Genomic DNA, 26,315 nt, shown 5'->3' with positions numbered 1-26,315 from the left:
GCCAATTATCTGCTACTGGTGGGTGCTGGATAGCAGGTTGGGTGGGTGCTGGCCTGAACACAGTGTGGCTTATCTACACTTTTCTTATAGTTCCTTGAAGCCTTTCTGAAGGCTCTGGTTCTGGAGACTTCGCTGTTTCATCTTAATTTGTTATAACTGTCAGGCAGAAGTTTGAAATTTGAGGCTAAAAGTAGTTTGCTGTCACCAGAATGGAAAATAACCATAATAGGAATTATTTTTGAGGGAAGTCTAAAAAAGAAAAGGTTCTTAATTAAGGTGAGATAAAGAATAAATAAATCTAGGCGGCATTTAAGTACTACAAAAATCTTTATTAATATCTAGTTTGATATATTTCTTTAAAAACACCATTGAAACAGTCAAGAGGTGTATTTTTACTTCTCTAGTACAGCAATAAAATGCTACCCAGCTCATATTCAGGCTGCATAGCTCAGGTGCCGAAGTTTTCAGGGAAGACCGAGATGCTGAAATGTGGAGGAGTCACTGCCTGAGCACCCATAACTGATGTAGCCCAAGTGCTAAACCAGCCCTTGGCAGCGCAGCTGCTGCTGCAGGTGCAGAGAATGTTTTCTTTGTGTCAGTTTATTCAGCTAGCGAAGTTCATTAAGTGTTTCATTTGAAGTTGAGAAATGGACTGGGAATTGAAATAGAAGAAATGCTTATTTTCACCTTTCAATCTGTGAATAAAAATTAGGTGTGAGAGTCTGAGATCTATTAGCTTTAAAATCTTGTAGGATGGATTAACCTAAGATGATTGATTTAAATGCAGATAATATGCTGTTTAAATACAACACTCTGTTTAGTAAGATGAATGCTTTTTGCTGTGTCCAGCAAGTTGGAGGAGTAACAAGAAACTATTCTTGCTGGTGCATCTGAAGTTTAGTTTCCATTTACATTGAATACGATTTGGAAGAGATATTATGTTAAAAATCACATGTAGAGAAATTCTAGTGCAACAGAAATTGTATGTATGTATGTATGTATTTGTATATTTTTCAGTGGTACTTGAAAGACCTGAGGTGCTTGCAGCTGCCTAGGCCTTAAGCCTCAGCCGGCAGCACGGTGCAGCTGTGGCAGGGACAGGGCCTTCCCTGGGCAGGAGCCAGCAGCCAGGCTGTGGTAGTGAGTGCTGGTCTGAGAGTGCTGCAGGCTGCTCCCACCCTGTTCCTCATCAGCCTTCCCAGCCAGTGGAAGGGTTGTGTATTTTATGAGAATCCCGGCTGGGCAAAGCCCCTGCTCTGCCTGCTGTGGGAAGTATGATCATTTTGTAAATAAACTCTGACTTGATGTTTTCCATCGTGTACAACCATGGAAAAGCATTCTGCTGAGATACACAGCACCAAAAAAATCGGTTTACAGTCTCCTGGATTTTCCTTGTAGTTCATTATTTTGTTTCTTTAAGATATCCTTGTTTAGAGCAATGGGGAGATACTTTGTTCTGCTATTAGAACACTGGGCTATAGTGTATGAAAGAGAACTGGTTGGAAATTGATTTTCATCTGTTTGTAGATTTTAAGTCAATTGTCTCACTGTGACATCATCCTAGTTCATTAATTTAATCTTGTATCCATGGGAATTTAACAGTGCAGTGTGCACTTCAGACAGAACAGATAGCTGTAGATCTGAAATTGTATTGATATGTGCTATTACAAGCAATTTGGGTTAGTTTTAAACATAGGAGCTCTATTGTTGGAGCAGTAGATACTCAAGGAAAAAAAAAAAGGGATGGAGGGTTGTGATCCTATCAGATGGTAGAATATACGAGGTACTGTCAGCTGCACTTTAAGTACATGGCAGCACCATTATGTGGTGCCTCAGGTGGAAGTAAACAATAAATCCAGGGTGACCAGATTACCCACTCTGATTGCTTGTGCTCTCAAAAAGCCCTGACTGGCAGAGCTGTCTGCATGCCTGCTAATGTGAAATGTCTCTGATAAAAAGAAGAAAAATGGTTATGTATTAATGACCTTTCCTGTATTTAAATATAAATGATTATTCTGCTTGTAATATTTTGTTTTCAGTTCCTGAATTTGTTTGGTGACAAGACCAGTTAAAAGTCTTTCTGCCTCTCTGCTTTAATGGCTGTTGTACAGCGGTGGATAGCTTGTTGGGGATCTTCCAGCACATTGTTGTCTGAGTTGAAGGACAATTTCACACTGGTGCATGTGGATGAATTTACTCTTCATAGAGTTTTGCTTCAGTGTTGGCTTCAAATTTTGTTGAGATGTGCTCTGAGGAAACTCTAAAAAAGAATAAAATTCTGACACATACAGGCATGAGAAGGTAGTTTATCCTAGTGAGTGCGATATGGTAGCAGGCAGAGGAGGGATTGTCATTGGTGTGGCCTTTAGCAGCTGACAGTTTGATACACACATGATGGACAGCTTTTTTCCTATCCTAATAAACATTTTTATATGCAGGAGCAGAATTTAAAATTAGGACTTTAACTGTCTAGGTGATGTACTGTAAATCTTTCTACCCACTTACAGTATTCCATCCATGCGTATCATTTGTTCTTCTCAAAAATAGTTCATCCCTCTTCCATGGCTAAGCAAGCAAACAAAATTTACAATATATAAGAAAGCTGCAACAAATGCAGTTAACCATGAGTGCTTATATTCCCCATGTTCTTCAATTTGCAGCTTACCTGAAAGTTAACTGAGTATATTTGCACCAGAAAGACTGTGTTCTAGATAACACAGCCCATATCAGTGACTTTTGGGTGAAAAACTCTGGTCATCTTCATCAGTTTTCTGAATTTGGCCCAGTGACTGCAGCCTGCAAACTAAATAACAGAGGTGGAAGGGTTTCAGCTAGAGGTGAATTGTTCTTTCCCAAGCAAGGCGACTTAAACGCAAAAGAAAAAAAATGAAGGAAAGGTCCGAGTAGTTGTGTTTGCATTCATGGTCACATTGGGTGATGTTTAACTATCTAAATCTAGGTGTCAGATTTGCTGCTGGAACTCAGAGCCTAGAGAGAAACCTTGAAGAGCTCGGCGTGATTGAGAGAGCTGCAGCTCAAGGCTCCGTGACCACGCTGGAGTACTGACCTCCAAGCCTCGTGTTATTTCTCTGCATTTGTGCAGTATTTCTAAATGTGCTATTTCTTGTTAGCCAGCCCCCTCCTAACCCCAAACGAGTTTTGATTCACCAGAGGGTGCAAGCACTGCAAAGTGAGGCAGAAGCTGCTCCTAATCAGGGCAGGTGCTAATGTCTCTATACGGCTTTTTACTTAATTTAAAAAACAAACTAAGCAAATAGGATTACATCCAGCATGGAGATGTTTCTTTTGCTATTGTGTTGATGCAAGATTTCATTTTTTAATTGTGCACAAATGGCAGAACTTCTCTTCTGTTTTTTCTAATGTAACCAATTTAAATCTAAGTGAGGTTTCGACCATATGCTCAATTCAACCATATTTGCAGTTTGAAAAAAAAAATATTTCCAAAACATAAGAGTTCAGGGAAAATATACTGTTAACCATGAATCTGCATAGAGAGTAATCCTTGAAGGTGATACTAGCAAAAGGGAAATTGATTGCTCTGCATGGCTTGAAACAAAATAATATGGAGCTTTTAGTGTCACCAGAAAAATTCCTCCTCAGCTTTGTCAAAGAGAATGCATTGTGAGTAAGGCTGGGATGAGGTTCTACAGTACTGTGACAGAAGGAGCTCTGGACAGAGTGTGAAAGAGGGAAATGCACCCTGAGGAAATCAAAGTTAAAGCCATTAGGAGAATAAAATTTTAGTTCATGACACATTTGACTCTTCATTGTCTGTGGCTTACTAGTGCAGTGGGAGGAGGAAATACTTTTGTAAACCAGGTTCCAAAGTTTAAGATACAAAGTGCTGCTCTGACACAGTAATGCTTATAAATAGCATGCCTTGTATGATCAGCTTGGTATGCAGAAGGGAACATCTTTCCTGTATTTCATTATTCAGAGAAAAGAAATACTTTTTCTGTCTTAGCTTACAATGGTTCAGCTTAGCTTACAATGCTCAGCACAAATGCTGTAGCACGAGTAGAATAATATAGAAGCACAACATGACAAAAGGAAAGCAGTAAGGAAAAAGAAGGTGTTGTTTATTGGGGAAAAAAAAAAAAGGACAGTCAAGTGTATCTCCTAAATAAACTTTTGTATAGTTGTCTATGTAATCACATAATAAATGGGGTAAGCGCTAGTTTTCCATTAGCTCTTCTTCATGTCTAAAGAGGACAGCAATGAACAAATTAAAGGCACGTATGTATAGTTTTATAATATATTTTTTAATATATTTTTGGTATATGTTGTCAGGGTGCTCATCTGTAGACAGTTTGCTCGTTCTATTCTAACCCGTAACAAGTTAGTACTAGTAGTAACAAGTTATTACTGCCTATGTCACTGCAACATTGAATGCTTGCCCCAGGCCCAGCTGATGGTGTGAGCTGAAGTTGCACAGGGACTGTATATTCTGATTATGGTCGCTTCTGACTTTCATGCAGTTGACTTCTTCAGAGTTGCACATAGGTGAAAAACAAAACCTTTACCTCATGCCGTGCTTAGACTTTCAGATTAATACCCTGTTACTCTGTCTTTATGGGACTTCTGAAGGAATTAACTATTGTCTGCTATTGTCCTCGCTTACTTTGATTATGAAAATCAACTGACAGAAATAAGAAGAGTGGTAGGGATGATGGCCTTGAAAGTATAAGGAGCATTGCATTTGAATTTGGAATATGGCTTATTCAGTTGTGACAGTTGCAATTAAAAATACCAGCAACTGGCTTTTTTGTAGTTCAACAAGAACATCTTTGCAGTGTTTGTGTATATGTGAAAGGAGTTTGGAAATAATATTAACTCTTTATTTTGTCTCGTAGGCATGCCACTTCTGGTACGAAGGAGCAGTGATCCAGCTTTGGGCCCACCTGCTGACTTCCACCCAAGTGCCTCTCATCCCAGTGACCTCAGTCACAAACATGCTGTGGCAGTAAGTGTCATGTAACTATGTAACTCATCTTTTTATTAAGGGCTAAAACTGTTTTTTAGCTGTTCATACACAACTGTTTTATAAGCTAAATGTATTTGAATCTAGAACAAAATGCTGTAAAGGAGACAATTTCCTCTGCATAAATATAGAATATTTTAGTTAATGTAGTCAATTAACAGTGGTTCGTGTCTTCTCTATAAGATAGTTATATAAAGCTTAATGGTGACATAAAGCACGGGAATACGAACTGAAATTTAGCAATTGTTTACTTGATTGGTATTGTATTGTCATTTTTGTTGGTTGGTAGTAAAAACGTGCACTTCCTTTTTAGTATTAATCACCAATCTTGTACTTTCTTTTGCTTTCCATGTCCCTGCGTGAGATTTCTGTTTTCCCCTGTTGTCCTGCTGCTATGCTGCAAACTCTATCCTTTCTCCAGCCTTCTGTTTTACATTTCTGTTCTTCCCTTTTGTGGACAAACTCATGCTCACATTGTCTTCAGTAAGTATGTAAGCAAAGGCACAGTGAAGATACAGTGACTCTTAATCAGATATTATAGGCTGGTTTTGATCTTCTTAGTGACACTTGGACCACATTCTTTACTTTGCATTTTTAAGACCTGAGGCTTGATTTTTGCATATGGGTTTTCCTTTATTACTTGTGGAGAGGTGGAAATCTGTTGTAAGTGTCAGCTGGGATAAGTTTGTGCATCAAGCAGAATAGAACTCACACGTAAACTGTGCCTAGGAAGCTCTGCTGTCTGTCTGTACTGCTTTATGTCAAGTGAATGTGGTCTTAATTTATGTTGCTGTTGCACCTGCATTTTGTTTACTTGTGAAATTTCTGGATTTTCCTCTTTACCTTCCTCTGAACAGTGCTGCAATTTGCTCCCTGTTCCCAGTTGCTGGAAGCAGTCCGTCTATTTCCCTGCCCCAAGCAAAACAAAACCAACAAGGCTCCTTGTTTCAGCCTGCATCACTGCATTTTGGGGAAGGGAGGTGTGAAAGAGGTCAGTAACTAATGCTGGATGTGGGAATCAGTTAAGCTGAAGATTGTGTATTTAAGACCATGCTTTCAGTTAATCTTACAAGAATGAAGTACGTAAATAGAAAGTTAGATGACTTGCATATAAATGATGTTTCCTTGGTCTTAGGATTCTGAAGACCAGTGCAGAATTTTGACTGTTCATTGTTTCTTTTTGGCCAGCTGTGTGTGCATCCTATTTTACAATGTCATGGCATTTAGGGGCTGAACTTCAATAATGTTCTGCATCATTTTTCAGAGAGCCGTAGGATTTTTCTTGAGGCTTATGCTGCCAGTGCTTATGTATTCAACAAATACTGACTTATTCAAATGAATTCAAGTACAAAAGAGAATTCTGTAACCGTGCAGAAAAGTTTGCAAAGTTGGGAGATCTATAAACTGTGCAGATGTGTGTAGTGCTGAGTGGTTTCTGTATCCATGGAACTTGTACAAAAAATGAGCAAAATGGTGAAGTTATTTGTTTCCTTCCAGGAAGTGGTGTATCTGTGCAAGGAGTTGTACCAGTACCCAAGAATCCTGTAGGCCTAAGGGAAGTCTGTGTGCCTAAAATGTAGAGTATCCCTCTGTCAGCTGTGGGGATGGGGATAATAATAAAAGCTGGACTGCTAGCAAGAGTGAGAAGGGTTCTGATTATTAAATATCATTTAAGGAGGGAAGCAAGTCCCGGAAAGTTGGAAGTTTTATTGTTTACTTGAAAATCTGTTATAGCAAAATGTATTATACCAGCTCTTATTTTTGCAACAGTACTATTTCAAAAACTCTTCATCAATCATACTGAAATATGCTTTGGCGTAATCTATTGGAAAGCATAAAAAGCTTAAATAACTTAGGTTAAATTAAGTACAAATTGTTTTAAAACAGAAGAATTGATATTGGACAAACGAAAGAATGTACAAATAATGATGCATTTTTAATATAGCCATGCTCTTTCACACAAGCTTTAAAGCAGTATTTAGAGAAAATTCTCTTGTTCTAGATACAAAGACTGAAATTAAAGTTACATTTCCTTTGCACAGGCATAGTTTTTTTTTAATTAAGCTGCTTCCATACATTCATATGTAAATGAGAAGCATTAGTGCTATTGGTAGTGTAAACTATCTTCAGTGTATATAGGAAAAACTGTCTTCCTGTTTATGCCATAGGTATTGTAGCTATCATATTACATTTGAAACAGACTTCCATTGAAATGTTTTTGGCACTTGTGACGTTTTGGTGTTTGACACACACAGAATGGGTAGCAGAGTACCATGTAGAAATGCCCTTGGTTTTGCTGTATGCTGTCTTTCACAAGATGTGTGGATACCCCAGCACGTGGTCAGGTTTCTAAGCAGTGATTGCCTTATGAATGACTCAGTGCCACACAGATTTCTCTCTGGGAGAGAGGGCAGACATGCGGTAGGATAATATGTAAAATAAAACAACAGATGTGCAGTAGGATAAGAAAATTGCTGCCTAGTTCAGGTGAATCTGTTGAATCCAGTGCACGCTTCTTTTTTTTTGTAGAATCTAATTAGAGGGCATGTTCAGTTTTCTCATGTCCTCTTGGTGTATGTTCATTCTAAGAAAGGCTGTTTTGTGCCATATTACAATTACCAAAAGGACATCTCCTTTGCCCAGGTAGTATGAGAGGAATTTGAGCCAGTCTTTCACTTTTTCTCTGACACTTGTTTTGTCTTAACTATAGTTATAGCCCTAATTAGCAAAATGTTTCTAGATCAGCCAAAAGCTGATTGGGAAGTCCAGCATCTGTTCTCTCAGATTGGAAGTCATGTAACAGATGGTACAGAATCTGAGTTTTTCTTTTCATCCAGGCCTCTCTGTTCTTGTCACGAGAGCTGCCACTGAAAAACCTAGGGACTATTAGAAGCAAAAAACAGGGATCCGAAACATTCAAATATGCTATTGAATCAAAGGTGGTTTGTTGATCTTTGAAGGCAACCACTAAGCTCTCCTGCTAGTTACAGTTGTAGTGCCCTAGCCAGACTTCCAAAAGTGCAAACTGCCTTTCCTCTGGCTCCAGAGGGGAGTCTGGGGAAGCCTGGTTAGTGTAGCACACCTCTCTGCAGATGTTGTAGCCACAGCTGTGTCCTGGCAGCACTCAGGTGTGGGTGCGCTGTCTTCTGGCTGCCCTCAGGCTGGGGTTGGCAGCACTGCAGGGTGAGGCACTGTTGGAGTGAGGGAACCTTTGGCCCTGCGCTCCTCAGTGCCTCTGAGCTAGCCTAGGGAGGAGGTGACATTTTGCTGCTTTGCCTAGTCTAGTTCAGTGTTGACAAGCTGTAGTAATTACCGAGTTATGACTGGGACATCTGAACTTCCCTTTCAGGATCTGTTACCTTTGCTTATCTCGATTTCTGCTCGGGGACAGAATTCTCCATTGTCACAAGGCTTGGTCCATCGTGACTTTTAGACTGAGGATTGTGGCCCCATTTATGTTGACAGGAGTTTTGCATTCACTCTGCTAGGGTGAGGATTTCACGTCCTGCTGTTAACCTGCTGATTATCATGGGATCCTATGTTCTGGATGACCTTCTTTTCTCCTACAGTTGCATGTTTCCTCAATAAATACTTGGGATTAATCGATAGGAATGGCTGATTAAATTGCATTTATTCATATTTAAAGACACAATGAGTTGTTGGATCAATTGAAGAGCTGCTCCAGCAGCTAAGTCCAGTTTCCATTTTTACCTAAATGTGACTTGAAAATGACTGTATTTTATGCATTGTGGACATATAATTTGCAATTTTGTATGAGATTCATATATAATCAGAATATTTTTATGTTTCAAGCCCTTGTTAAAGAGGGTCAAAACCTCTCCCGATTCTTCTGGCCATTAATTGTTTGTAATGTATTAGCCTTTCTGATTAAGTGTCTGCAGATTAGCATAATGTGAGCATGTGTAAGGGTGCAGCTCTGCCACTCATTCCTTTTGCATGCTGTTTTATATACAGATGTAACCATAAAGCGTGGCTGTCAGAATTTGGATTTAGGGTAAAGGTTATCAATAGTACTTTAAAAATTTGGGGGTGTTTTGTGGTAAGAGGCAGAAATATTGCTCCATCTTCTTGGACTGTGTAAAAGAAAGGCAGGGCAGAACAGGTTTAATTTGGCACGGTGTTGGGTGATGGTTGTTGGGACTGTAAGTCTGGCTGGTTGCTGACAGGGCGGCAGTGGGGTTGTATGACCTGCTCTTAGCACTGAGAACTCCTGCAGAGTACGTTTGCCCACCCTGACTAAGCCAGGCAGGGCCTAACTTCTGGTCCTTTTTACATGCCAGAACCTCAAGATGAAGCTGTCCCACAGTCAGGTGGTACCAGGAGGTGGGCTGCAAGAAAGGAGCATTGTGAGAAGAGATTGCTGTTAAGAATTTAATTCTTGTTCTCGCAAGATTTGGGGAGATTGAAACAAATTTCCTGTCTCTCAGCTGGGAAGTTCTGAACAATGTGAGACTTTTTAAAAGGGAATTCTGATTTGGCTGAATCCATTTTTAAAGCAAATCCCACGCGTGCCTGTTCATGCTGTGCAGTGCACACAGAGCACCTCTCACCAGCACATGGGGTTCGAGCATGCTTGCTGTCTGGTTGGGAGATCAAAGGGCCATCTGCAGTGAGGGGCTGCAGCAGCACACTGCAAGACCAGAGCTCTGCTGCCTTCACAACGCCTACCAAGTCCCACTCTGCATCCAGCTCAGAGCTGTCGCGTTAACAAAAGCCATTCCTTCCTCATTCTCTGTTGTTTTTCAAGCCTGCATTGCTTTCTTCCCTCCTTCCTTGTAGCGTGTGCCATGGTATTCTGCATCAAAAGGAAACCAGTGTATATTGTGGAGGAAAAACTAAGAAATCTAAATGAAAATACATGTAGTGCTTCAGAACAGTGAATTGATCATCTGAAACAGGACAGAAGTGCCCTGTGGTAATTTCTTTTCTTACATGTGTGAAGATACACATGTGGGGAAAAAATAGACTTCTTTATGCTTCTTTGCACAGCTTACACTTCAGAACAAGCGCATTGTTTTACCTGCATTGTACAAGGTGAGCGGTGGGAGTAATTTGCATATCTTTATTTGAGAAGGATAGGTAGACTTTGTGATTTCTCTTAAAAAGAGCTAATAATGAATGCTCTGTGACGTTAATAGAGTACATAAGTTATCAGTAAAAGTGGCACAATTAGTAAAATGTTATTCGTTGTTAATGTTCTGCTTTCTAAAGCTTGTTTCCAGTGAGAGGAATGCAAGCTTTTTAGCGAATATTCGTGAAAGAAAGTACCTATTATGAAAACCACTGAAGTTCTCAGTTATTATGGAACTTACAGTACTACTGGGCTGAGTTTTGTTTCCTTATTAATATATATTTGGGGCCTTGGCTGTCAGTTTGAAGATGCCAGGCTGTTTATAAGCCTCTTTCTCCTTTGTCCTTTGCCTTGTGCGTTCAGGTAATGTGAGTGCAGATGATGGAAGATGGCTGTGAGACCTACACACTTTCTTTTTTTCCCACATGGCCTATCTTACAAGGAATGTGGAAAAATTATAGGGTGGAAATAAGAACTGCTGACAAAAAAGGGAAAAAAGGTCACGCTTTCAATGCTGCTGACACACATTCATCTCTATAGCTACATCTTTGGGGTCCTACAAAATACTGTCATTCCATCTGGAACAGCTTTTAGCAGGCTGCTTACGCAACAGGCACACTGTGCTGAAATTGGAAGGAAGCATTAGCAAGTTGTTTGCATGTCTGACAGTCAAATTAAAAGTGGAAGATGGCAGTCAACATGGCTCATGCATATCATTTATTGTCAAGCTCTAGAAGCATTTAGCTAAAATAAAACTGGTTCTCAGTCATGTTGAAATACAGACCATAAAATATATAAATACCATTTTCCTAAAGCACAGTAACCCAACGGACGGCTGGGAATTTTTGGCCCTAATGTTGCTGTGACATTAGGAAAAAACTCATTTTGGATTTTTTTTTATACCACATCTTGCAGTGCATAGATGTATGAGGCAGTGGAAATGATTAGACTTTAAGATCTTGGTGAGCAGCTGCAAATTCTTGTTCCTATTCCTCTGTACTATCAGGGAGAACAGTTGCTTGTTTGTGAGGCACCCCAGTATTCTGGTGCTGAGCATCCAAACATGGACATACCCATAGTCTGGACTGACGCAGTCCTTATCTTATATTTCAGGTCCTAAAGTGTTTGCAAGATCAAGGCTTACACATCCCAAACAGAATCATCAAGAGCAGAACAAAACCCACAAAAGTTTGGCCCCCATGAGTGGTCTTATGAGAGTAGTTACTCCCAAAAGATTGTAGATTTTTTTTTTTTTTTAAAGTAGCTTGGGAATCAAGATGGGTATTGGCATATGATTTTACTAATTTACTTTTAATGTACTACTACTAAGTATTGCCTTGAATTCGCCTTGGTTTAATCTGAGTATCAGTTAGAACATACAGATCCACTAAATAATTCAAGAAAATCTTTCTTACTTGCATCGTTCCCAACAAATGCTCATAATACTGCATACTGTGTTTGAACTGCTGAGGGAGCGTGACTGGGCTGAAATCACGTCATGGTGTATAGCTGCTGTTCTCACTGGCATTGCTGTCTTATTCTCTGTCCAAAATAGGGTAGTACGAATTTAAACCTTTAAAAGAGCTGCTGAGTTTTTCTGTAGCATGCTTTGCTTCATCAAGCTAAATAGTGGTGCGTCTGAGATGATTATACATTTAACACCTGTAGGAATAAACTGGCATCCTTTGCATTTCTGCCTTTTTGGAATTACCAAGTGCAATCAGTTTCCCAGCTTCACAGAAACAAAAGGAGAGCTCTCCTCTTCATCTCAGTCTAAGAAATACAGTGAGAGCTTCTCAAATTGGGAATTCACTTCTACCCCACCCCATCCCATTTTGTGATAAGCTGCAGGGATCTTTGTTCAGCACCAGAACAGGAATCAGACAGAAGAAAATGGGGCAAAGAAGCTTCTGCCAGCAGTGCCAAACGAAGTATGAATGTTTCATCTAAAAATAAGTATGTGAAATACTGCAGGTCTGAGAAGCAAACAGATTTGTCACTAAAGTTCTTGTATGGATATTCTTTGGTTAAGAGAACATCCACACAAGTCTTAACCCTCTTTTTGGTTTAAAAGCATAGAAGCACGTCCTTAGCTGTGCATAAGCATCAGGTGTTTGTGTGCTTCTTCAAGGCTGTGTTGATTCTTAACTACTGGTGGTGTTGAAAACTCTACCTATGAAACCAACAGAGCTAATGTGCTTTACATGGATAAATGTATCTGCATTTCCTCCACACATCAAGTGTGTGCCTTCCTGGATAGTTTCAGATTTCTGTTTGACAGAGTGAATTCAGAAACTCTGTCTCTGAGGGAAAAATATTCTACAAAAAATATTGATGATGGAGGTGGTGTGCTGCACAGGGGAAGGAACAGCTCAAAGCAGAAACTGGTTTGCTCCTGGTGGAAAAAAATCTGAACGAGCTTATTAGGTGTATGTAGCAAGTTCTCCCTGAGTTCCTGACAGGGAGTCTCAGAAGAGCAGAGACAATCAACACGGGCTAGAAAATTTTTACAGTATAAATGTTTTATTTAGAAGTTACTCTGTGAACTTGTAAGTAACAGAGCTAATTGTTGGGGTAAAAAATAAAAAATAAAAAAAATAGGCACCCCCACAATGTTCTTCAGGCCAGCCTCTGTACTTTGATTCCCTGATAAATTGGGAAGCACTCCATCCTGTCCTGCAGAAGAGAAGGGAAACTGCCCAGATTACTCCTCATAGGTGTATCCAAACGCTGCCAGTAAGGATGCTTTGAGGTGGGCAATTTGTTAAGGTCAGACTGATTGTCCAGTTAATATGCAATGCATTTTTAAAGCACCTGCGAACACAATCATAGAATGGTTTGGGTTGGAAGGGACCTTTAAGAGCATCTATTTGCAACCCCCTGCTATAGGCAGGGACATCTCCCTCTGGATCAGGCTGCTTGAAGTCTCATCCAGCCTGGCCTTGCATGCTTTCATAGCAAGAACCTGTCAACGTGCTCAAATTAGGGTTTACCATGTTAGTAATCACAGAGTTATCCTTGGGTTTACAAAACACTGAACCAAATGATAACTTAATGTCTGGCTATAGTTTTCTGCCTTTTTACCTTTCAATGTCTGGTTTGGGTGTAGTTGTTGTTTTCAAATGGCTGTTTTGAGAGGTCTGTTGGTGAAGCTATTCTGTTAATGTCACCAGGCATGCAAACACTGATATTAGCAGGTAAAGCAAGTTCATGAGAACCAGATGCGTGCTCCTGTAAATAAAAGTAGATTTAAAAAAAAAAAAAAAAAAAGTATGGCACTGTGCCAACAGATTATAGCATTTTAGTGAACGGAATCTTACTTATTATGCTTATATTACTTATTATGCATTTATAGTACAATACGAAGTGTATAAAATGCCATCTTAGTGATGTTAATTCAATTGAAATTATTTTCATACAATCTGATACCAGTTATTTTTTAAGCACAGACCTAACATATAGTGGTTAGGGGATTTAAATGTTATTAAAATATTCAATGTTCATAACCTATTTGTGCTGTAATGATCAGGATCATTAGGAAGATAGGAAGAAACAGCAGAATTTGCAGTTCCTTGGTACTGCTCAACTTCCTGGCACTCTCTGTGGTCAGTGAGTAGACTGGCATCCCCTGGAGGTCAGTCTAGAGTGATGTTGGTGTTCTGAGCTGCCTTCTGGAGGAGCCATCTCCAGAGCGAATGTGGGGACGTGAGCTTTGTGTCACTCACCGGGCTGCAGGCCACACAGAGGGCATTGAGGGCTGCATGAGGCGTTGTCCACTACAGCATACGGGTGAGCACAGTGTGGATCGTATCCATAAATCTGTTCAGCTCTTATAAAATTGAAAAAGGGAAGGGCTGTTGAAATGTCAAGCAAGGAAGTGTGAGCTTTTCTTGCCGTTTGGAGAGTTATTCGCGCGATGCGCCTCCCTTCTCTTGGGAGAAAGGTGGGGGGAAGGAAGAGGGAAAAACCCAACTGAGATAGGAGGAACTAATTTATTAAAAGCAATGTGAGAAAATATAGAATAATTAAGAGTAATAAATCAAAACAAACTAAAAATAAAACCAGAGAGGGGAGAGAAGGAGTCAGTCTGAGTCTGTATCTGCAGACCTTCAATGGCTTACCTCCCAGAAAATACGCAATAGCTCTTCCCTTGGGCCCCGGAATTGGAAATCATGCAGAGGCTCTTGGGAAATGCAGTACATCCCAAAGTATTTCCTCTTGGAGAGCCAGAACTCATGTGAGACTGCTACAGAAAAACAGGAGAAGAGCGCTACAGCGCACTGTGCCTCTGCACCCAGCTGCCTGTTGCATGATGTGATGATATGGAATACTGATAGAACCAGGGCAGCCTCCAAGAGTAAATTAAGTGAAAATCATCATGGGACCACTGCAGCTCTTCACATGTATGAACCCCTATTAGCTGAATGGGTGGGCAGAAGGGCTCCTTGCAGAGCATTTTGTTAAGTTTAAGAACACTAAGGTCCAATAATTTGTTTGTTTTGAGTTACAGGAGATTCTTTTTCAGATCTGCTAAAGACTGTAGAAGTCATCATGTGCTAAAATGATGCAGAACTATTTCATACTTCCAGGGTAGCAAGTGGAGGACACACTCATGCCTATATGTATGAAAATCTGGAAAGGAATCATAGAATAATCATCAAAATGATTAAGCCTTGGAAATGCCTGATTAAAATGAGGTTTGAAAAGTTCAGTCTGTTGAGGCTCTCTGCTTGTTTTGTTAGCACAGTCCTGGCTGGCTGGTTTCTGATTGTGGAAGTAAACTTCTGATTCTGTGGCCTTTCCGCCAGGATTATAAGATGGAGAAACCAGCATGGGTAGGAGCAGCACCCCAACTGCCTCATCAATAATACAGACACTTTTTTTCTTTTTTCTTTTTTTTTTTTTAATTTTTATTTTCTCTCAGAAGCAGTCTGAGATGTCAGTATTTTCCTCCCAGTCCACCCGAGCTGTGCTCTGCCTGGCAGTGCTTGCTGTCCAGTCTGATGGCACCTCCATAGCTCTTGGCTGTGCAGTGGGCTGAGGAGAGCCAAGGCTGGGAAGCTGCTCCCCTCACTGATGCTACAGCAAGCAGAAGGTGTTATAAACTGCAAAAGAGAGAAGCTACAGTCACTCTCTGTCCTTGGGGCAGGCAGCAGTGATACCCTGGTCCCTCAGCAGCAGCCTTCCTCTGGGTCTTGTTCCCAGCCATCCTGGGGGCAGTGTTCCTGCACCACTCACCTCTGCTGCTGTGAGTGTGCCAGGTAGGGCTAGGGAAGTACTGGCTGGCAGTGCTGCGGGGTGAGCACCAAGAACTGCTGCTGGCAGCCCCACAGCACAACCCAGTCAAGGCCTCATTCTGTGATCTAGCTCTTGTAGATGTCTTTCTTGTAGTGAGGGACCCAAAACTGAACACAGCATAATTGTTCTGTGAATTGTTTATACTTTCTGAAACTTTGAGAGAGGCTTTTTGATCTGATTTGGATGCAGTACAAATTGGTGATGATCTCTGCTTTTCATACTAAGTACTCATGTCCCAGCAGGTTGTTTTCTTACCCTTTCCTGTGCAACCTACTGTACAGAGCCTGTTTTAGCAGGAGGTTGGGCTTGATGATTTCTAGAGGTCTCTTTCAGCCCTACAATTCAGTGATTCTGAAATATATACATTTTCTTTGCAGACTAAAAAATCGAATGAGAAAATTTTACAGACACCATTTATAATGTTTCCTTTTCTCTTAAAATAGTGGAAATAATCAACTTAGGTTTCTAGTAAGTGTATTATATAATAGTAAAGACAAGAGGTAAAAAGTAAATTAATAGCACTCACCAGTGCTATATAAAAAATACTTTTATCCAGGCAGAAGACAGAGGACTGTCTCTGCACTGAACCTCTCAGGAGCTCTTTCCAGTGGGAAAGCATGTCTTTGGAAAGCAATGTAAAGGGGATACTACCTGCTTATCTGCGCATATGGGGTATATGCAGTGCCCATTGCTAACAATGTCTTTTAGGAGAACTGAAATTGCACCCTAGATATATTATTGTGAAAGGAACAGAAATTAGCTAAATATACTTCGGTTCAAGAAAAAATGTCTAAGTCTGAGAACAATAACTCAGTAGAGAGTAAAACTTACTTTCCAGCAACCCAGGAATTTGCAAGTGCTCAGCTGCCCAGGCACTACTCCTGCTTGTTGCTGATGCCTTTGGCATCGGACTGTTAAACCCTCGTTCTGACCTCGCTCTCAAATAGGGCTTTCTGGTTTATGGACGGGACTTTATGACCTGTCCTGTCATGAAATGGGGGCTCTTTCTGTATGAGGGAATGAGGTTCCTGTGGGCAGGCTTCTAGGCCCCTTGGGCTGTCACAGCCCTGTGCTGCTCCCAACTCCCAGGGGCACTGGAGCTGCTGAGGGTGGGCTGGTTGTGCCATTTGGGCACTCGTGCTGGCATCGTTTCCTGGGGGAGCTGCCTGCTGCTGCTGCCCTCCAGGATGAGCTTTCTGTGTAGCTCTGCCTGCATAGCTCTCGGCTCTTGGATGTGTTCTGTGCTGCTCTCCTGTCAGTGTGGGCTTTGGGCAGCTTCAATCCAAATAAGAAACGGTAGCAAACAGAATCAAGTGGCTTCATGTTGGTGAATTTCCCTTGCTTTTGGAGTTGAGCTTCACTGTAGACCGTGGCTGGGGAACAGGAGGCTCCTATTGAGGAAGACAAATCGTGTCAGGAGCATTCAGCCTCTAGTCTAATATATTTTTCCTGCTGCAGATAGAACTTCTGAGTTCATTATAGCTCGTTCTCATAAGTCGTCATTTCTATCTCAAGGCTGTTGTGCCTTCCAATGTAAAGCAGATTGATGCTGGCACATTTTTTCTATTTTAATTTTACGAAGTTGTCACACTGAAACCGTTCCTTATATTGGAAGTGCTTTGAAGTGAAGAGATAAACAAAGAGCTAAAATAAAATTAAATAGGAGCATGAACAACATTTCATCTTGGTGTGCCTTTTTAAAAAAATAAGCTGAATGGATGTAGTACCTTTGTGCTGCTGTAGTAAGTCTGCAAACATTAGCTGATCGATCAAAATTGAGTTAGTGTATATGTAGTAAGCAGAAACAGGTGAAAATTGGGTTATCTGTGTGCCCAACTCCTTCTATTTGCTATGAACAGTGAGATATAAACTAGTTTTTAGACCTGATTAGTTTTGTTTATTTTCAGAGAGGGGCAGAAGCAGAACATGTGCTATATCTACTGTATTATTAAACCAAGAAACTATATGAAGTTAGTGGCTCAGATGTGACATTTGCAGATAAAAGTGGAAAGCCTTGCTATAAATAAATTTGAAATGACTCCCAGAGGAAAAAAGCAACAATCCGTGATGTGTGGTTTTATAGCTATGAGACACAAACAAAAAATCCCCCAATTTTTTGTCCTTTCAATACCAAAAAAAAAAAAAAAAAGGAGAGGTTGCTGTCTCTGCCACGTCACAAAACTGGTTTATAATCTGAAGTATGGTGTACAATTTCCCCTTTTTTATGGGCCTTTCCAGACAGCAAGCTAGCTTTTCAGCTATTTATTTTATGAATTTCTAATATAGTTAAGAATTTACAGGAGTTTGTTGACCATGGATTGAAGCCATTGTCTGTAGCAGTAAAAAATATAAAATACCGGTGGCAAATAATTACGTCTCTGTTACTATTCTTGTGTGCACAGTTCTGAATAGTTTTTGATTTAAAGATAAATGACAAATCTGTATCTAGAACAGATGTGAACACGCATAACAGCTTCTGCACACACATTATGCAGTTCCAAGACACTTAATTTTTTACACCAGTGAGAAGCACTAGGTGCACAGAAAACCACAATTTTTGCCAAGTGTCAGGGTGAGATCCTTTCCTATGCACCTATGTAGCAGGATCCTTTTAGTAGATTAACTGTGTCTTTCACAGAGATGTTCTGTCACTCATATCTAGCAGAGCATTGTTTTAATAATAAAAATATAAAGCTTACTACTGCACAGAATATTAACAACAACTGCTGTCCCTGCAGCCTAACCAAGAACCTGATGTGTTCCCCATGCCACCTCAGCACCACTTGCCAGAGCCCTCAGCCCCTCTGAGCTGAACTGCAGATGTCCTTTATTTCTTTCCTAGAAGAGGATTCTTCTAGGAAGAAGGTTTTGTCATTAGGTACTCTGGCACTTAGCACTGCAGGTGATCAGTTGTGCCTATTTTGCTTTGTGAGAATGAACAAAAAATGCTCTGAAGTGCTGAGATGCGTTCCATCAGTCCAAACTTCAAGGTCTACTCTTGTTTCTGTATCATCTCTGACTTCAAAGGTACCTGCCCTTTGGCTTTTAAGTTGAGCTGTTACTACTGGGGCCCCTTTGGCTTGCCTGAGGCTATCAGATGTCCAAGTAGCCATAGCAGAAATAATATTTACTTTTATATGGTAAACATTTTCTGTTTGATTACTATAAAGACGAAAGGCAGGTATTGGGGGGAAAAGAACTGTTCACACTTATTTTCAGATTGTATTCAACGTCTCGGATCCTTGCATTTGTGATTTTCAGACCTGATGATGCTTGTGGCTGTTGGAACAGGATACAGCAATGGGAATTCACACACAAAGGATGCACACATGTTTTTACTTCCTATCGCGTTCTGGTTGGGTTCCTTTTTAAGTTCTGTTTAAATAGGGAAGGGATATTTGCTGGGAGGAGGATGTAGCAAGTGGAAAACTCATCTATGTTTCTCTTAAAACCTGAGTTCCTTTTGTGCTCACAACACGGTGTTGTAGGCAGTTCACACTTGAAGGAAAAGCACTGTGTGAAGTGGTTTGAATTGGCATTTAGTTCCCCAGGCCCCTCTTCCTCCTCATCTCTGGGCTTAATTTCTCTGTTACCATTGAACAAGAGTAAGTGTGTACTGCACAGAAGTTTGGAGTAACTTGAAGGGCAACAGTGCATCACTTCAGAAACACAGATTGATAGTACCCTATTACTCCCTTTTTTTGTTTCATGTGTCCAGTGCTTCCTATTAAAAAGTTGAGGCTAATTGATGGTTCTTTTGTGCTAAAATTTAAAGCCCTCAATGAGATTATGTGCTGATATTTACAAAAATGTCATTCCCTTCCCTTTTTTTCAGCTGGAAGTTGCTTTTGTGAAGGATTTATTGCAGGTGCCTGCAGGATGTACCTTGTTTTAGGGCTCCTAGACTATTAAGTTAATTTTCAGAAGAAAGTATTCATTGCTTTCTTTAGTTGCTTTAGAACTTAGCAATCTCCGAAATGCCTTTCTTTAGAAAGTCTACCTTGTTCTTTCCTTCACAAAGTAGCTGACTGAAGCTATTTCTACCTTTTCTTTCTAGAAGAAAAGATAATGTCTTTACTTTTGAATACACAGAATGTGTTACAGTGATTTGGAGCTATTAAATATGCAGATTAGTAGTGCTCAATATAAGAAAGCTGCAAGTGAAGTCTAAGAGCTTGCATTGGATTTTTATAATGCAATTATAAAATCTTCAGAAAAAACTTTTTTTCTGTGGGATAACGTAATAACTTCATTGTACAAAATGTTTTATAAATTTACTTTTCCTAAATAATAGTGAACTTAGTATAGGTCACCCTTGTATCCCAACTAGTGTAGAAATGCTGCTTAGAGTGTTTCCAACAACAACCAGACCTGGGTAGCTCATCTTGGATTTATTCATAGGTAGTGATATTTGAAATGAAACAAAACTGCTCAGTGCTAAGTATCTAAGCTTACTGCACTGAAGGTTTAAAGCCTAGAATTAAAAAAAAAAAAAAAAAAAAAAAAAAAGAGGATTCTGTCAGTTAAGAATATGCTAATTTGTAAATTAATCCAGCTGAGAAACATCATAAAGTACCCAAATGTTCTGAGACCTGATGTTGCTCCTTTGTGCACCTGTCACATCCCTCAGCTTGTCACAGCGCAGTCTCAGCTCCGACCTCTGCCCTGCCGGGGAGCAGTAAAAAAATTGTGCCAACAGTTAAACGAAGCAATCTAAGGAATGGGGTGTGCAGTTTGGGAGGGATGAGCTGCAGGAAACATGAATCCTAGAAGTCAAGGGAGAGGTTTGCATAGATCCACAGCTCTCATGAAGACTGATTTATAGGCTACTTTTTTGTAAAACAGATCCGTTTGCCACGTTATTTTCAAAAGCACCTTCGCTGTGTTGGCTCTTGGAACAGCTTTTCACTGTATTTTGCTTCACCTTCTCTTTTGTACTCATTGTGTGAGACAAATGGGTTGAAACAGGAGCAAAGAGAACAAACTTAGTCCAAGCCAGCTACAGTGCTCAGTGCCAAACAGATTCCGTTATTTTGCAGGCCATAGTAAAAGGCAGTCGTAGAGGTGGCAGCGCAGCTGAAACTGGGGTGTTCTTAAGGCAGTGCTTTTGCTTTTTTAGTCTTGCTGAACATGCTCCAGTGTCTTCTACATGCTAAATGACTGCATAAATCTTGAGTCTCCTAACCCGAAAAAAACATTGTCTTTTATGTCTATTTAAAATGTTTTTTAAAAACGTGGAATTAAGTAGAATTCTGGAGAGAAAGCTGCACTTACACGCACCTGTCCCAGCGTTGTCATATCTCACTGTTTGTTACCCTGCGCAGTACTTTGTTACTTGCTGGAGTGCTGTGATGGGGACTGTGTTGGTTGAGTCCTACCTACAGAAGAAAGTAGTAGGTGGATGTTTAGTTGACATGTATGGAAAGCAGGATTCTTCATGTGAAGAAACTGGAAACAATGGAACTATTTTGCCCCAGTGCACTGTATCTCTGCTAATCTAAAACCAGCTTAGTGTCTTCTGTGGAGACCTTTGGAAATGACGGAGCTACATAAAGGCCTGCAGATAGATAGGTTAGTCATTGCCTTCTGCTTTGCAGTAACGACTTACATACAGAAGATGCCTCTGGGATATTTTCTTTAGGAAAAAGCACTGAGGTGTAAGAGATAATGCTTATATTAAAATAAGAACAAGTAAAAATCAGGAATTTCTGCTGAGAAGTTTTTTAAATTTCTGACTTTTTTCATAATTTTCATAATTAACTTTGCTTAGAGAGCAAAGGAGAATTGCTTAAGGTAAACATGTTTGTCTAGGAACATGTGCAAGAATCAGGAGAATTGATAGCTTGGGCTTTTTTTTGTTTACTGAGAATTATTCAGTTATTCACCTCACTTGTCGTGCTTACCTGAGGAACAGCAATGTGTTCTGACGTTTGTCCTTGCAATTAAGTATGTTGATGTTAACAGTTTTAATGCAGTTAAGCCCATCTGTAACTGTTAATAACCATTTAAAAAAAGACAATTTCTGTCAATAAATAAACCTTTGCAGTGTGAAAATGACCTTTGCAATTCCTTTTTGTTTATTTTTTCTCTAAATTTGTCACTACTGAGAGCTCTTGCTGTATAATATTGTTCTCTCATAATCTGATCAGCAGGTGAATCTGCAAAATATTTTTGTATCTGGAGCTTAATTCATCTATGTGGCTTTACTATTTACTGTGCTATTTTATTCCTAACAAATATGCTGATATGTTTGCTGGTGGTGTTTTCTTCACCCTGCTTTCTTTCAGCAATGTGATAAGTCCTACTTTCTTTCACTGCAATTTTTATTACTGTCAAATTATTTACTAACCAGTGTTGCTATTTGAAGATGTAGTTAATAATTAACATGAAAGCAGATCATTTTATGAAAGGTTATTTTTGGATGACTTCTTAAAATCCTCTGAGAGGTTGAAAATGCCATTATGATTCATAAGGATTTGTTGGAAATAACGCTGTACTCTAAGGTGATCTGCCTCTGGTTTAAATTACCTGCTAGGTTTAAGATAAGCCAGTGATAGTAATGTCTTGGCTCACAGGAGTTGACTCAGATTTATTAATAACATTCACTCGTAAATTCAATCTAATGCAGCGCCTGTAATTTCAGATCGTAGAATGAGGTTTTGTATACAATGGTACAGAATTAAAATGCTATGCAATTGCCTTAATTTCCATTGAGAATTAGGATCAAGATCAAGGACTTTGTGTAGGACAGTATGTTTTCTTACATTCATATGCAGACAACTCTCAATTCGTTGTAGAGATTCAGGCATTTAACCTTTATTCACTTGTTTGATGCTGTGTAGGTTGAGGTGTTCCCGTGGTCCCTTAGGAAATTCTTGGACACTGATGGCCTGTTTTTCTGCTGACAGATTCTTAGAGTAGGATTTCAAGAACACAAAAGGTAAAAACTAGGAGTATCTCTATTCTGGAGTTTGCCTGTCAAATAGAAAGGCAAGACTGATTTTGTGTTGGTTTGTTCTTAGGCCATCATGGTGGCTACCTGGCCTCAGTGTCACAGCTAGTTTTCTTGAGAAAAAGGGTTGGCAATTTGGTTTGGAGAAAGTGAAGGTTTTCTAAGTGACACCATTCTTTCCTGTACTGAGGTATGTTATGAGATTCATAGCGTCTTTGTCATCAGAGATGATCTTGGACAAATCTCACCTGAAACAGAAAACAATATATATATATGTATACATATATATGTGTAAAATTTTATCTAATAATAATAAAATTATATATATGTAATTTGAACTATTTTTTAACATCTCTTGAAATAGGAAGAAAATGGTTTAATATTAGATAGCTGCTACCAGTAAGCCACTTGGACTGAAGCAGGCTGATAAGTCTTTCATTAACTCAGTGTCTGAATCTACTGAAGAGTAAATAAATTCACAACCCACAAAGTTACGGGGGATCACTTAACTCTCAGCAGGAATAAAAGTGTCTTTAATCTAAACAAGCAATGTGATTTTTTGGACTTTGTGTAGTAAGAAGGCTACATTTCAAGCTGAGGAAACTCTATGCAAATCACAGACTATGGTTCCTTTGCACATTGTGAAAATGTCTTGGTGAAAATACTGCGTAAGTGCATCACTGAGAGCATTCAAATCCTTGTCATGCTATGTGTTGAGTCTCTTATGGGATCCTGATCTTCAAGATCTGGGAAGATTTCTGTTTTTGTGGAGTATAGTTGGGCATGGTTTTTAGCACAGCTTTTTGAGCAAAGTGCTTCCTCTGTAAGCTGTTACTTTTTTATTTAGTCTTTATCCTTTTAGAGTGCAGCAGAAGCTGTATTTCAACACCTCTTGATTACACCATATTTTCAATAAATTAATTCTTCTCATCTTTTTATATCCACTAGTGGATACTACCATAAGACAGGAGAAGGGTCTTCTACTGTAACATTATTGCCGAAAGGGAATCATATGGTTGAAACATGGTGTCTGGGAGCTGAGTATTCATATTCTCTCTTACTGATGTTCAGTGTTCAACCTCTGCCAAGGGAAGCAGTAAAGACATGCGCCTCAGACATCTTCAGAAAATACTTCTGCATTTGGGAGTCTTGGTGGATGAAAAGCTGGACATGAGCTAGCAGTGTGCTCTTGCAGCCCAGAAGGCCAACAGTATCCTGGGTTGCATCTCTGAGGGTTGGCCAGCAGAATAAGGGAGGAGATAGGTCCCCTTCTACTCTGCCCTCATGAGGCTCCATCTGGAGTTCTGCATCCAGGCCTGGCCTCGACACACAAGAAGGAGGGGGAGCTATTGGAGTGAGTTCAGAGGAGGGCCACGAAGGTGATCAAAGGGCTGGAGCACCTCACATATGTAGTAAGGTTGAAGAAGTTGGGTTTGTTTAGCTTGGGGAAGTCTCCAGGCACACCTCATTGTGGTCTTCCAGTACTTGAGGGAGCTTGCAAGCAGAAGAGGGACTGACTTTTTACATGATCTGATAGTGATAGGACAAGTGGGAATGGCTTTAAACTGAAAGAAGGAAGAATTAGGTTAAATGTTAAGAATTTTTTTTTTTTTTTTTTACTCAGAGGGTGGTGAGTCACTGGCCAGTGCGTGCTGCACTACAGGTAATGATTCAGCTATTCTACAAAGATGTAGTTAAAGCTAAAATATTCACCTGCTCCATGTGCCTCATATGCTCTCCCCTCTGCATTGCTCAGGCTCCAGCATTACTTGGATACATACATTCACATGCTAATTGTTGCTACTGTAGATCTGCAGTGAGAATGTTCTAAATATTCATAATGTTATGTATATGTCTTTCTAGGTGGCTGTGTGTCATTAGGAAGCCTGAGCTTTTAAGTACACCATCATCCATTGTTCAGTAAACACAATTACATTGCCCTATCTTTCATCTCTAATGAATCCATGCTAATTGATTAATCGGTGCTGTTGCTTCACTATGATAATCCTATATAAAGAGCAGCAGTAACAAAACTAGCAATTACTGACACTGTGCACCGAGGACAGCATAAAGTAGCTCATCAGAGCAGCCATCCTAGGTGCAGAGGTGTTGAGGAGTGCCTGGCAGGGCCTGGGGCCCTGTGCCTCCTGCTGCAGCATCAGCCCAAGGGACAGCCTCCAGTGTGCGTGCACATGGCTCTGGGGGCCAGCATGGCACTGTCACCTGGGGTGTGCACTACAAAATAAGTGCCTCTGAGGAGAAGTGGGCGGTATGGGCACCTCTATTTCTTCAAGGGTTTCATCTCTAGGTTATTGCAGCGACCATCTTCTTAACTTAAATACGGTTAAGAGAGTGACTTCTAAATCAAGATAAAGAGTATTCTTACACCATTACAGTGTTTTTACTGACATTACTGTTTAATTTCTAAAGCAGTGAGGCAAGTTCTCTGATCTTGGATGAAAAGTAACTTCATTGCTCTTACACTGCGAGCAGTGCTGAGACAGGTGGGTGGAAGGTAATGGTTTGATTTTTCTCGCTGATGCAGAATCAGCTGCACCGTGGGCTTCCACAACCAATCGAGCTTGTTTCAGGCAACACATTGTATGTCTGACTTAGGCAGAGTTAGCAGCAAAGTAACAAACGTTTTTTAGTGAAGTCCCTCTTCTAATTTTGAAAGCTCATTATATGTTTGAGTTTTGGAAACTCCTGTTATCCACTCCCACTTTACACTGTTGGTGGTGAGAAGGCAGATTTTCATTTGGTTGTTCGACCCGCCTTTCCTTTCCCTCATCTCTTTCCTCTAAGCATCAAATGGGCAATGGCAGGATCATTAAGAGACCTTCTTCCACATATCCATAATTTTTGTTTGGACTGAGAGAGACAGCTAAATTCAATGAGGGCATATACTTTAAGGAATAAAGATGTGAACCTAACATCATTTGTTGATCTATCTTTTATCTGAAATGCATTCTTTATCAGCCTTTCAGATAATATTGATGACATATTGGTGTGGATAAAGCAGACAGTTTTGATTTGGTAAAGGAACTACACTTGTAATTTTTTTTCCTGTATTGTGTATTGAGTATTGTTTTTCCAGAAGTCCAGAGTTAATAGTTTTATTTGGTGTAAATAGAACCTGAATTCTGTTCTGGAAGGAAATGGCGGTGTGGAATCACATGCAAGACTGTCTAGATAAGCTTTAATGTTCCTTAAGTAATGCTTTGATGAAGAAATGATCACAATATATTTTATAGTAGTTGCTGAGATTTCCTCATTTACTTTTAAAGAGGAGTGCAAGGAGTTCCTTTTAGCACAAATGAGAAAGGATTCAAAAAAGGATTTATAGTTGTCAAATCTAAAAAGGATCTGTCAATTAAGATTTTCAGAGGCTTGAAACAGTGTGTCAGGTCAGGTAGGATAATGCAGTGTTCTCTTGGTCTGAGGAAAATTTGGTGGGTTTTCTTGCAGAAATGTGAATTTCTTTCCCATTTTTTGCAGTACGAATTGCCTCACTACAGTTTCCAACGAAGAGAAGGGATTAATGTGCATTTGTAGTGCTAATGATGTGCACTTTTAAAAATGATGTTTGTTGCCATGGGAATGCTCCCAAATAGTTTGTGTAGTAGCTCAAATGTCCAAAGGTTGTGCCCTTTCTTTGAATACAGATTCTATCTCCAAGTGGGTGATACAGAAGAAATCATGAGCTTTAGCTTAGTTGGGAAACACCTGCTTATTCACTGCCTGCATTGCTTATAGCATTGTTAAATGTTCCATGTAAAAAAAAAAGAACCAAAAAGAACCATAGATTTCTGTAATAAATGCAGCAATTGTTTTTAAAAAATAAACACAGAGGTAGAATATTAATATTTTAACATTACACTAGTAGAATCTCAGAGTTTATCTATGTGATCGCTAACAACTAAGGACAAGAGAGTGTCCCTGTGCTTTAGGTCAGCCAAAATCTTTTAAAA

The 26,315-nt window shown here is 39.9% G+C and overlaps 1 protein-coding gene across 5 annotated transcripts in view; it reads left to right on the top strand.

Moving 5' to 3' along the window:
* The window catches only part of PARD3B (par-3 family cell polarity regulator beta), a 369,189-nt gene that overhangs the window by 110,457 nt on the left and 232,417 nt on the right, over positions 1-26,315 (top strand). For all 5 annotated transcript variants that reach the window (XM_085228738.1, XM_085228737.1, XM_085228736.1 and 2 more), the window contains exon 4: positions 4,875-4,984. In XM_085228738.1, coding sequence (XP_085084864.1) covers positions 4,875-4,984 — 110 coding nt within the window. The remainder of the gene's footprint in view (positions 1-4,874; positions 4,985-26,315) is intronic.

The sequence above is a fragment of the Meleagris gallopavo genome, chromosome 7 (genome assembly GCF_905368555.1).
Source record: "Meleagris gallopavo chromosome 7, MGAL_WU_HG_1.1, whole genome shotgun sequence".
In the NCBI taxonomy this organism is placed as follows: domain Eukaryota; kingdom Metazoa; phylum Chordata; class Aves; order Galliformes; family Phasianidae; genus Meleagris; species Meleagris gallopavo.
Note: the sequence above shows the minus strand (reverse complement) of the source record. Positions and strands in the feature narration are given on the sequence as shown.